A 13,092-nucleotide genomic window follows, 5' to 3' on the forward strand; every position below is an offset into this window, starting at 1 on the left:
AGGATATACAAGTATAAGGCTCTATTTCACTCACCTGGGCACTTATTCGGTGAAAGCAGCGGTAGTACCCCATTACTAACCTATTTACAGTGATGAATATTATTTTTAACGGTAATAGAGGAGTGAAATAGAGTCAGACAGAACGGATGTATCCCATTTATTATCGGTGATCAGTACAATATAACGGTACGGTTTATTTTGATTACGGTCATTAACGGGACTTCTTGTCGTAGGTTTTGGCCACATAGTGGCACCTCGGACAGGCCTGGGTCGTCTTCTTGGACGTCTTCCGGGGGAGCGTTTCCTTCTTCTGAACTGGAGCGGTCTTCCGGGGGAGCGGTTCCTTCTTCTGAACTGGAGCGGTCTTCCGGGGAAGCGGTTCCTTCTTCGGAACTGGAGCGGTCTCCCGGGGAAGCGGTTCCTTCTTCTGAACTGGAGCGGTCTTCCGGAGAAGCGGTTCCTTCTTCTGAACTGGAGCGGTCTTCCGGGGGAGCGGTTCCTTCTTCTGAACTGGAGCGGTCTTCCGGGGGAGCGGTTCCTTCTTCTGAACTGGAGCGGTCTTCCGGGGAAGCGGTTCCTTCTTCTGAACTGGAGCGGTCTTCCGGGGAAGCGGTTCCTTCTTCGGAACTGGAGCGGTACGGAGCTTCTTGTTTCCTGGACCGGTAGGAGACGGTGTTGGATCTTTCTTCTTCGCACCTCCACATGGACAGTCCCGGGAGAGGGTGCCCAACAGACCACAGCGGCTGCAGAACAGGGTGGGGGTTCTGCTACAGGTGGCTCTGGTGTGTTCCCCCTGGCCGTACCTCCAACACAAACCCGGGCGGAGTTCGACATACACCTGGGGGCCCATAGTCCCAACGGTTCTGGTGTTTGGGGGTAGGTACTCGTCTTTGTCGGTTTGTTGCTCTTGTGTTTGTGTTCCCTTCCGTATCCTTGCTTTCGTCTCCAGGTACCTTTTACTGACTCCGGTTTTTCCCCAGGATTCAATGGTGCTGGATGGGACCTTCTCCCTGGGCGGTGTTGTCCCTGGTAGTCTCGCCGGTCCGAGCGCTGGGGACGGTGTTGCGGAGCAACCGGCGGCGATATTCGGCGTCGGGCGGAGGAATGCCTTCGCTGCTCCCAACGGTAAGGGGACCGGTCTGGGTGGATCCTCGGGCGTGTCCACCTCCTCGGGGTCCACAAATCCCAGCTCCTTATCGAGACGTTCCAGGATCTCCACCTCCATGTTGTCGTCAGCCATGGTGGTGTCGGATGGAGCACAGTTCGGGGCTTCAACGGTCGGTTCTTTCTAGAAAAAGAGACAGGTGAGTGTGGTACTAATTTTGTATGTGATTATTAAAACAAAATTTTTCGGTTCCCTCAGTCCCACTGGGACTGGAGACGGACTACCTCACGTTTCTCCGGTCCTGTCCGAGTCCGGCGGCACCCAGAGACGGCACACGGTGCCGGACGGGAATCTGAAGCGGTGGCGGACACGGGGGCCTTCTCTACCCTCTGGCAGTAATGCCCGCACCCTCGTCCATTCTGAGGGATTTTGGACGGTTCTTAGACGGTTTGCCAGGTCCGGTGGTAGGCGGGTCACCCACGGCCCATCGGACGGTGGTGACGGGGTCTTCTCCAGGTCCACCAAGGCGGACAGATGAACGGCCGGCCACTCCCACTGGTCGGCGGAGCGGCGGAGGGACGGCTCGTCCATCAACAGCCCCTCGACGAACCAGACCACGGACGGATGCAGCTGGGCCAACTCTCTCTGGCGTTCTCCGCCTGGGAAAGAGGCCCAGTGCTCCGTAGCCTGGCCGTCGGTTTGGCAGGGCCGGCCCGTGGCCACGTCCATGTCCACGAGCCCTGAGGCCCACAGGTCCACCGCGGTGCTGTATGGCTCCCGACGGAGTTGTTCCGGGCTCCAATGTGCCAGCCAACTCTATTAGGAGTGGTCGGCACGGTGTTAATTGCTCGGCCACTCCAGAGTCGGCTAGCATAAACCGAGCCCCCTGTCTCAGCACGTTACCGGGTTTCCGATCGCGGCGGACCACGCTCTGCCGATGGCATTCTGCGAGGCCCACAGCGATCTGGCGGACCACCCGGAAGAAGGATGAGGGGCCCCTCCTCGGACCCTCGCGGGCGAGGAAGGTCTCCAAATCCTCCTCACATAACGGCAAGACCAGGTACAGGCGCGGGGGCTCCACCAACATCTCGATGAGCGGCAGAATATTGCGGTGGTCAAAGAGGCCCATGAATTCTGCCTCCCTGACGGCTTCCGGGTTCAGGCGGACCTCCTTGACTGCCCGCTGCTGACCCTCCTGGCCACTTTCCCTGGCGCGGTAGACGCGGCCAAAGCCGCCTTCCCCCAGAATGGCTTCAAAATTGTATCGCTCCATCCTGCAACGGTAATAAGTATTAGTACAAACATTCATAGAGAGCACGGTTCTGGCTGGTCCGGGTGCCGCATCCTTGTTAAGTAAAAAAAAACTTTAATATTTTTTTTCTCTAGGGGCCGGACAACTTGTGATGTACTGACGAACGGACGGTGCGGATTCACAACCCGGCATGGGGCCACGGACTGCACACTTGGAGTAGGACGGAGTACGGGGAAAATGGTAGCTGTCGAGGGAAGGAAAGGTAAAACGGTTATTTAACTAGTTTACCAAGTGGAGGTGCTGTGAATCGGTGGAGCATCTCGGGCATGCTCGAAGAGCAAGCTCTTCGCTCGTCAGCATCCGACGTGGCCACGGGGTATCTTCCCTACCCTCGATGCAGTCACAGGCCTCCAGTGTGTCCCACAGGCCACAACGGTCACAGCTTCGAGCCGACGGCCCCCTAGTCAGCCAGGTCGGTCCGGGGAGGCCACAACGCCAGCACGCCCCAGATACGGTTGTCTGCAAATCGGACATCTGAAACTGATTTTTCGTTCAGCACGGTCAACACCCACCGACGGCCGGAGGGCTCTGGCGGACGAAACGGGAAACCCTCGAATGAGACCGGAACCAAATGGTGAGTTCGGTAAATATTCTAAACGGTTATATACGGTATACTCACTAACAATCTGACGGGTGAAACGGTTTTAAATCCTTCACATGAATATTGGTGATTTTCTTACCACTGTCATCTTTCAGGTCATTAACAACGGGTGAAATCACCTTCACAACGGTATACGGACCAGAGAACCTTGGAGCCAACTTGGCTGCAAAGCTATCAACGGCGGATGACAACGGATTAGCACGGCGCAGAACTCTATTACCGACATGGAAACGAACTTCTCTTCGACGGAGGTTGTAATGATGAGCCTGCTGCTCAAATGCACGGTACAACCTGGTATTGACAAACTCATAGGCCTCCTGAAGATGACGGATTTGTTCTGTACGGTAGGTAAAATTTACTCTACTTTCTTCTGGGCTTCTGTTTGTCTCCTCGGTGTCTTCGTCTTGGATGTTTGACGAATAGATTGCTTTTGGATCTGTTAATTCCCTTCCATAGTTCAGGAATGCCGGTGTGAATCCTGTAGATTCTTGTTTTGCGGTGTTCAGGGCGAAAGTTAGTTCACCCAACTTCTCATCCCAAGTACGGTGATCGGCTTCACAGAACTGACCTATCATAGTTTTCAACGTACGATTGGCTCGTTCTACGGCGTTGCACTGTGGTGTATACGGAGAGGTGAAGCGGTGAGCAATGTTTAGCTCTCGGAGACTGTTTTTGAACAGTCTACTGTCATACTGTACCCCGTTGTCAGATATCACCAGCTTCGGACAGCCATAACGGAGTATAACCTGTTCATATAGGGCTGAGTAAACGGTTTTAGCGGTGGCTTTTCGCAACGGACGGCATTCAACCAACTTCGTGAAACGGTCCTGCATCACCACTACGTAAGAATTTCCCTTCTTGGAACGGGGAAGTGGCCCAACCACATCTGTACAGACCTCTTGGAACGGTGCATCAGTCATTCTATGTGGTTGCATTTTTCCAGGCGTCTTCTGTTGTGGTACTTTGTACCTTTGACGGGATGGGCAGTTTCTTACGTATTTTGCGACATCTCTGAACATCCCTGGCCAGTAATAATTCCGGGCTAGCCGAGAGATGGTTTTGGAGATTCCCAGGTGACCGGCTAATTCCGAATCGTGATTTTTCTTTCAGGACCTCCAGTCGTTGTTCGGTGGGTACACAGAGCTTCCATGGTTGTCCGGATCCAACTTCAGTAAAGTCGGAAGAGTCCCAGAAGTGACGATACAGTTTCCCATCCTCAACGGCGTAGTCAGGGAAATCTTCTGGGTCTCTTTGTACCTCTTGGAGCTTTTTGTTGTACCAACTGCAGCGAACTTCGACGTCGGCCAGGCAAACGGAATCTACAGACGGTAACGGGTTTCGGGACAGACTATCGGCGACTTTGTTCAGGGCACCTTTCCGGTATTGGACTTCAAAGTCGAATTGCTGAAGGAAAACGGCCCATCGAGCAATTCTTCCGGACGGTGACTTGATGGAATTCAGCCATTTCAGACTCATGTGGTCGGAAATTACGGTGAAATGAAATCCTTCCAGGTATGGTCGCAGTTTCTCTATCGAGAAAACAATGGCGAGACATTCCTTTTCGGACAAGGAGTAATTTCTTTCGGCGGTGTTCAAGGTACGGCTGACATAGGCGATCACCCTTTCCTCTCCATCCAGAACTTGTGTCAGGGCTCCCCCAAGGCCTACGTCACTGGCGTCTGTTTGCAGGACGAACGGTTGATTGAAATCCGGACAGGCCAGTATCGGTGATTCGGTCAGCTTTTGTTTCAGGAGGTCGAACGCTTTTTGTTGTTCCTCACCCCACTTCCAACGTGGTTTCTTCTTTAACAGGTGAGTTAACGGTGAAACGACATCGGAAAAGTTCTCTATAAAACGGCGGTATCAGCTAGCAACTCTCAGAAAACGGCGCAACTCACGGATGGTTTTCGGCGCTGGGAATGCTACGATAGAGGAAACTTTATCCGGGTCGGTACGGATTCCTTCGGAAGTAACGACATGTCCTAGGTATTTTAGGGATTTTCGCACAAAATCACACTTTTCGGGATTGAGACGAAGATTGGCTTCTCTCAACCGCCGGGATACTTCTCTTAAGTTCTCCAGGTGCTCCTCGAAAGTTTCCCCCAGGACAGTTGTCCTGGACGACATAGTTATGTCGTCCAGGTAAGCGAACGCCTCCGGTTCCATTTCTGGGCCAATAACGGTGTCTAAGAATCTCTGGAATGTAGCTGGACTAGCGTGAAGACCAAACGGCATGACGGTGAACTGGAACAATCCCCTTCCTGGAACTGTGAAGGCAGTAATCGGACGGCTTTCCTTTGCTAACGGTATCTGCCAATATCCTTGTTTCAGATCCAGTGTGGAGATGTACTTGGCCTTACGCAGTTTGTCCAGAATCCCAGAAATGTACGGCAACGGGTATGCATCTTTTACAGATACTTGGTTGACGGCACGGAAGTCGATGCAAAAACGGTATTTTCCGTCTTTCTTCCTGACCAATACTACCGGTGAACTCCACGGTGACTTGGAGGGTTCAATCACTCCCTCAGCCAGCATACGGTTGTACTGATACGGGGGGGTTGACCAAGTAAAGGGAGGAATGAAGCACTTTACGTTCAATTACACAAGAGGATTACATTTTGAAAATAAAATATAAGTTTCTCAAATACACTCACCTATTATAAAAAGAAGGTGACCGATCTCACTGTCCGGAATACTCGTAAAACGATTATTTGAACAGAAAAAATATCTTTTGGTTCACCAGCCTTCTACTGAGCAACGAATTCTTCCTTCTAGATTATTCTCGTGTGTCCGATAAAGAATCGAATCACACGTTAAAAGAAAACTCAGTAAAAAACCGGTAAACAATATTCAAACCAGGCGGTGTTATAGGCAAACACACCTACGGTTACTGAGTACGGTGTGTTGCCTAAATCGACTTCAGCACAACTTGCCCCCTGAACTCTTGAGAGGTAAAAGTGAAGTGATAGGAAAATGAGGACAAATAATCTAAACAATTCAATAATTACAACATGTGAAAAGTCAACTATCAGCATTCACTTAACAAAGCGAATCAAAAGTTCACCTATTATAAGGCTTAAGATGGGATACATGAAAAATCCCTCTTTCGGAACCATTTTCGGGGTTACAGAGAAGGTAAGTGTGATCACGAATTTTAGCCCTTATCACATATGGTCCCTCAAACAATAACAAAAATTTCTTTATTTCAGTTTTAATTGAGGAAGAGGTGTTATTCGCCTTCAGCAAGACCAGATCTCCCTCCATGAATGATACAAATCTGCCCCCAGGACTTCTGAAAGCTCTCCTTTCAGCTCTTTTCGATAGTGTGGCCTCCGCAAGCCGGAGTTTCACTTCGAGAGGAGGTTCAGTTTTAGAATAACAACCGGAGACCTGCAACGATTTAGGCAACAATCTCACCCGTTCCGTGCCACACTGTAGTTCATTCGGAGAGTATCGAAATGCTCCTCGCATACTACATATAAATCAATTCTAGGTGACTGGCAAACTTTACTATTATTGATCCGCTGCAACCATACTCTCCGAACTTCTTCATTTGTGGGTATATGAAAGCTATTGAGAATATTAGGTACATTGAATAAAATTCATCTAGCATGAGTAACTCACCATTTTGTATTTTTATTATTGTTAAGGCACTTGGGCACACAACAATACCTAGCCATCTTGGAAATAATTTCGTATTTTACAATAAGCGAAATGATACAACGAATGAACGAACACGTGGAATTCCACAATTTCGATTTTCACTAATAATTTCACTAAAAACGAAGCCAAGGGAAGCGATACACAGAACAATAGAACATGAACATGTACAACAAATGAACGCAATATACGCAACACGGGGAATTCCACAATTTCGATGCACCCTATAGTCTCTCTTTCAACATAGCGCAAAGCGATCATTGCAGGAATTCTTACAATTTACCAGTCATGACATATCATGTTCGAAGACCTCGCTAGGTGACAGCACTTCTGCCCGGTTCAAGTCGTATCTTAGTCGTATCGTAGTCGTATCATCCCCCTGGTTGATGGGTAAGGCGATGGCAACAAGCCAAGTGGTTAATTCACTGCAGGTTTCAGTTGATTCTCACCTGAATTCCACCTTGGGGGCCTTTTGGGAGACAGAATAACTTCCAAATTCTGAATTTCGTTCTCCAGAGGAAAATCTGTGTGAGGAAATATTCAAAAGAGATGTTGCTCGTACGGAATCCGGTCGGTATGTTGTTTCGCTACCGTTCAAAATTACCACACCCATATCATTTGGAGATACTCGGTCCATGGCTTTACGTCGCTTTCTGTCATTGGAGCGCATTCCGAGTCATTAGCTTGACAAGAGAAGACGTGCTACAGTGCTCCTAGTGCTATAAAAGGGAAAGCGGACGAGAATGTCGAAGTGTCACAGTGCCGTAAAAGTGAAAGCGGAGCTGAAAATGCCCACTAACAAAGCTACGGAATATTTGATTCCGTCTGTGAAGTTTGTGTAGGTTCTATATTTGTTATCGGAATTTTAATTCGTTGAAATTTTCAAAGTTGGTGTTCATCCTAAGTATCCAGAGGATTTTTTTTTCTCGTTGGTACTGCAGAAAACATCAGGTGAGCTTATTTTTCGTATCTCTTTTCTGATTTTTCTCATAGCGTATAAAACATTCGGCTTTATACCATAGTTTTATATTAGACTATTCCAGTGAAGATTTCTGAATATTTTATTATTTTCAAATTGTTTGATATTTTGAGATTTTTGAGTATAAAATCATGTCGGAAACCTCAGATAATGAGGGTTCCTACATGGAAGCGACCGATGCTGAAGAATTCAGCGAAGGCGAACACAAGGAGCTTGTAAGGCTCAAAGAAGAGAATGGGCAGTTGAAGGCTCAAATAAATAAACTGACTGAATCCGTGTCTCAGTTGGTCGGGGAGATACGCCTTTTGAGAGAATAAGTTAACAAGAATAAAGCGCCTCAATCCCCTAGTTTTTCTGAAATTTCAAAACAGATTACGGCACAAAAATCCCCCACATTTGCAGAAATTGCAAAGCCGGTAGCGGTCCCCAAAAATTCCTCCAAACAGGAAGTAGCTCCAGAACCGGAAAAGAAGAAAAATTTTGCAACTCAAGTTGCTGAAACCCAGAACGCGCCCCCAACTAAACGCGCGCGAAAAGAAAGCTCCTCTTCTGATGAGGAGACTGTCAAGAAGGCAACGGAAGTGCCTAAAAGAGATAAAATTCCACCCATCACGATGATGGGCACCTCAGATTGGGTAGAGATATCTAAAGCTCTCTATACAAAAAGGATAAATTACAACCGTGCAACTACAGTTAAAGACGGTATAAAAATCATCGCGTCAACCGTAGATGATTCTAGAAAAATCACTACATTCTTCGAGCAGCATGGTAAAGAATTTTTTACCTACCAAATGGAGGAGGAGAAGAAGATATATGCCGTTATTAGGCATTTACCAATCGAGGCTGATCTTGCGTTGATTAAGGACGACCTGATATTCCAGGGAATATCAGACGCTGAGGTGTCCAGAATGACATCGAACAAGACAAAGAAGCCAATACCTCTCTACCTGGTTAAAACCCAGAAAAAGGAAATCTTCGAAGTGAAGCGACTCTACAACCTCTGTATTGTGGTTGAACATAAAAAGAGGCCTGAAAGTCCAAGCCAGTGCTTTAGGTGCCAAAGATACGGACATGCACAAAACAAATGCTCCTTCCCGTGGAGATGCGTGAAGTGCTCAGGAAGTCATAGCAGCAATGACTGCAAACTCACCAGAAAAGATGAAGAGAGAAATGCCACATGCGTCTTATGTGGAGAAGAGGGCCATCCAGCTAGCTACAAAGGATGTAGCGAGTTCAAGTTGGTGACCAGAAAGAAAAATTCCCGAAAATCAGTTGAACAGAAAAAGAAGGTAACAAAAACAACAACTTCTGAACAAAAAATTCAGGAAGTAGCGAAGACCCAACCTACAGAGCAGGAAAAGAAGAGGGAAACTCCAAAACCCGTCCAGAAAAAAGAAGGACAGAAAAAACTTACAATGAAACAGGCTGTGAACAGTCGACAGGAGAAGAAAAAGATATCTGAATCAGCCGATGATTTAGATATCTTCACGGAAAAAATTTTCCACAAGATAATGTTGAAAATTGAGAGGGAAATGGAGAAAAAACTCCAAGCATTATTCAGTTAACTGAATTAATGGACCTTACGGATATTAGGAAGAAATCCCTCAAGATAATCTCGTGGAACATAAACGGGATCAACACTCGGAAAGCCGAGATAGAACAAATATTATCAGAAAAACAACCTGATATTATAGCCCTACAGGAAACAAGAATAAACCGGAACAGAAGACTGAATTTCATGAATTATAAAACATATAGATGTGACAGAATTACAAACACCGGAGGAGGAGTAGCAATATTGGTGAGAACAGATCTGAAACACTACTTTAAAAGTAGATCCGACGGAACACAAGGAAAAACAGAAAAAGTGACGATTGTTGCCGAATTAAATCGGCAAAGAGTCGAAATAACCTCGGCGTATAAGCCACCACAAAACAATCTATTGGAAGAAGAGATAAACAACATGTTGGAAGGATCAAACCCGAAAATCTCCATAGGAGATTTCAACTGTAAATCCCCATTATGGAATAGCATAACAGAGAATAGAAATGGCAAAAAACTCAAGGATTTGGCCTAAAAACAAAATGCCATAGTTATTGGACCAGTGTAACGGGGTTTTCCTCGGTGTACTCGAGCGCCAGCTATTCTTTAAGGGAGAATAGCAAACCTACCCTGGCAGCTACTAGCCGGAGACAGGGTTCCCTGGTGTCTAGGATGTTAGCGACGCACAATGATAGGCAGAATCAACGTATACAACTTTTATTGGTCGATTCGTAAAAGGGGAACACAAAGGGCACTATTACAAAATTCTTAGAGTGACTCGAAATCAGTGAGATTTACAGGGCAAAACGGACGGAATGACACGGGATCCGATCTCAGACGTTATACGGGGGTTAACGGACTTGTTCGCCAGCCAGAACCTGAGACGTACACTTGACGGACAGATATTGGACTTCAGCCAGGTTAGGGGATGAAAGACAGCACAGAAATACGACGGCTCACCCCCAGGCTCGTTCGGCACTCCCTGGGTATCCACACCAGCAGAATGCCTCCCTAACCGTAGGGGTGAACACAGGAACGGGGTAAAAAGACGGGAACTGAGGAAAGGGTGCGCCACCCCAAAGTGTCCTCGGTACCCCCCGGGTATCCACACCAGCAGGGTACTTTAACGACAATAGGGGTGGAACTAGATAAGACGGGAAATTTCGGGAAAGGGTGAGCCACCCCAAAGTGCCTTCGCCTACCCCCCGGGTATCCACACCAGCAGGGTACGTTAATGACAGTAAGGGTCGAACTCAGACTCGGGTATAAGAGGGATGTCGACGGAAAACTGAAGTTCCAATAAAAAAAACTAACGGAGTGTCGTCTTACCTCTGGGCTATATTCGGCCACTTACACTCACAACTCTCGAAATCACCCGAATGGTACACGGTAATTACTGAGAGAAAACAAAACTAAAAATTTATATTCTGAACGGCAAAAAATGAACCCAAAACTCAATAGAAATCTTATACTAAAACTCAACGGCGGAAGGTAAGAGTGAAAATCGTAAGTCAATCAGTCAAGCGAAAATCGTAAGTAAAAACTATCTGACAGCAAGTTAAGAACAAGTGAACAACGTAAGTAAGTGGCCTGCGGGGGAACATCTGATTTTATACCCACAGGGGGGGTGCGGAAATCAGATGTGCCCGGCAGTCGAAATTCGGTAAATTTGCGTCGATGAAGACGTTTTAATTTCGACTTATCTGCGCTAGCGAACAAAAAACCTCGGTTATCTTCCAATTCAGGATGTTTTATACGGTGCGACATCGTTTTTAGGAAATAAAAACGGAATAAAAACGGTACGGTATGTTTACAATTCCGAACGATGTCGGAATCCTGAATTGGAAATTCGAAAAGATTTCTCGGAAAATTAATGCAAAACAAAATTATTTAAAAATGAAAACTAAAATAATGATTCTAAAATGAGGGGGTAGGTTTGAAAACTACCCTCTCGTTACATCTCCCCGGCTTCGGTTGAAAAATTGAATCCACGATGAAATAGGGGATTAAGTTTTTCACGGTGAAATCTACTAAGTCCGGTTAACGGTTTGACTATTCACGGCAAGACGATTGAGATCGGATTTACATTGAACAGGTTCACCTAATCTACTCCAGGTGGCGTATACTCGGCTAATGCTATCTCGGTTACTCCCACTCTATGGTCCGCGTTGACGGCGCGCTTGGATGTCGAAGTTCTGTGTTCTATCAGCTAACCTCCAAAGTCCAATTGTCAAATTTCGCCGGGTGGTTCCAAATTTCGATTTCCATTTCCATCGGTGAAAGAAATGCCGGAAAATAGTAGAAACAGTGCAGGACGGAATCTTCAAAGTGAGTACCATTTCGATTTGTCATTCGTTGTGTTATTTCTGAACCATTTTAGGGTGGACTTCGCAAAGCCGGCTCCGGGCAAATGTCATGGGGGTTAACAGTTACCAATATCATCGAACCAGGGTAGTTTGGAATACCAGACAGCGTCGTTGGCTCCCCTTGTGACGGTGGTGCACTTCTCCGAGGGTGTTGGAGTCAGCAGCAGTTGTAGGTTGCATAAAAATGAGAGAAAAGCATTTAGTATACTGATATCCTGGAGCAGAGGGATAACAGGGTGCACGGTGGAACTTCGGAAGAAACGGTAAGTACGGTCGGTAATTTTAATAAGGAGATACAAATATACTGTTCTTTTTCACTTACCGTTCATGCCAGTTTGTAATATCGGTGTAAGCGGTGTCAGCCTTCTGACACTGAGTGAGTGGGATACCACTCACTCACCGGACGACAGTCAGACGGTCCTGTCTGGTGGTAATAAAAGCTGCACAGAGCAAACAAAACTGTACGGAACAGAATTTTCCAACACTGGCAGACCTGTTTAGATCTATCGGTTATGGTGGAATCGCGGAAATATAGGTATGTACATTTTGTCAGTTAATAAGGAGATACAAGTATAAGGCTCTATTTCACTCACCTGGGCACTTACTCGGTGAAAGCAGCGGTAGTACCCCATTACTAACCTATTTACAGTGATGAATATTATTTTTAACGGTAATAGAGGAGTGAAATATAGTCAGACAGAACGGATGTATCCCATTTATTATCGGTGCATGCTATAATATAACGGTACGGTTGATTTTTATTTAGGTTGCTATACAGTGTACTTACTAACGGTCTGACGGATGGAACGGTTTTAAATCCTTCACATGAATATTGGTGATTTTCTTACCACTGTCATCTTTCAGGTCATAAACAACGGGTGAAATCACTTTCACAACGGTATACGGACCAGAGAACTTCGGAGCCAACTTGGCTGCAAAGCTATCAACGGCGGATGACAACGGATTAGCACGGCGCAGAACTCTATTACCGACATGGAAACGAACTTCTCTTCGACGGAGGTTGTAATGATGAGCCTGCTGCTCAAATGCACGGTACAACCTGGTATTGACAAACTCATAGGCCTCCTGAAGATGACGGATTTGTTCTGTACGGTGAGTAAGATTTACTCTACTTTCTTCTGGGCTTCTGTTTGTCTCCTCGGTGTCTTCGTCTTGGGTGTTTGACTAGTAGATTGCCTTTGGGACTGCTAATTCCCTTCCATAGTTCAGGAATGCCGGTGTGAATCCTGTAGATTCTTGTTTTGCGGTATTCAGGGCGAAGTTAGTTCACCTAATTTCTCATCCCAATTACGGTGATCGGCTTCACAGAACTGACCTATCATAGTTTTCAACGTACGATTGGCTCGTTCTACGGCGTTGCACTGTGGTGTATACGGAGGGGTGAAACGGTGAGCAATGTTTAGCTCTCGGAGACTGTTTTTGAACAGTCTACTGTCATACTGTACCCCGTTGTCAGATATCACCAGTTTCGGACAGCCATATCGGAGTATAACCTGTTCATATAGG

The 13,092-nt window shown here is 46.8% G+C and overlaps 1 protein-coding gene across 1 annotated transcript; it reads right to left on the reverse strand.

Moving 5' to 3' along the window:
• Positions 1-211: 211 nt before the first annotated feature.
• On the reverse strand, positions 212-2,923 carry LOC123320561 (proteoglycan 4-like). Its single transcript, XM_044907909.1, has 2 exons — positions 2,646-2,923; positions 212-1,288 (listed from the first exon to the last, which is right to left on the reverse strand). The coding sequence occupies exons 1-2, from the start codon at positions 2,889-2,891 to the stop codon at positions 212-214; spliced, it is 1,323 nt and encodes a 440-aa protein (XP_044763844.1). The 5' UTR covers positions 2,892-2,923.
• Positions 2,924-13,092: the final 10,169 nt, after the last annotated feature.

Source organism: Coccinella septempunctata, chromosome 9 (assembly GCF_907165205.1).
Source record: "Coccinella septempunctata chromosome 9, icCocSept1.1, whole genome shotgun sequence".
NCBI lineage: Eukaryota > Metazoa > Arthropoda > Insecta > Coleoptera > Coccinellidae > Coccinella > Coccinella septempunctata.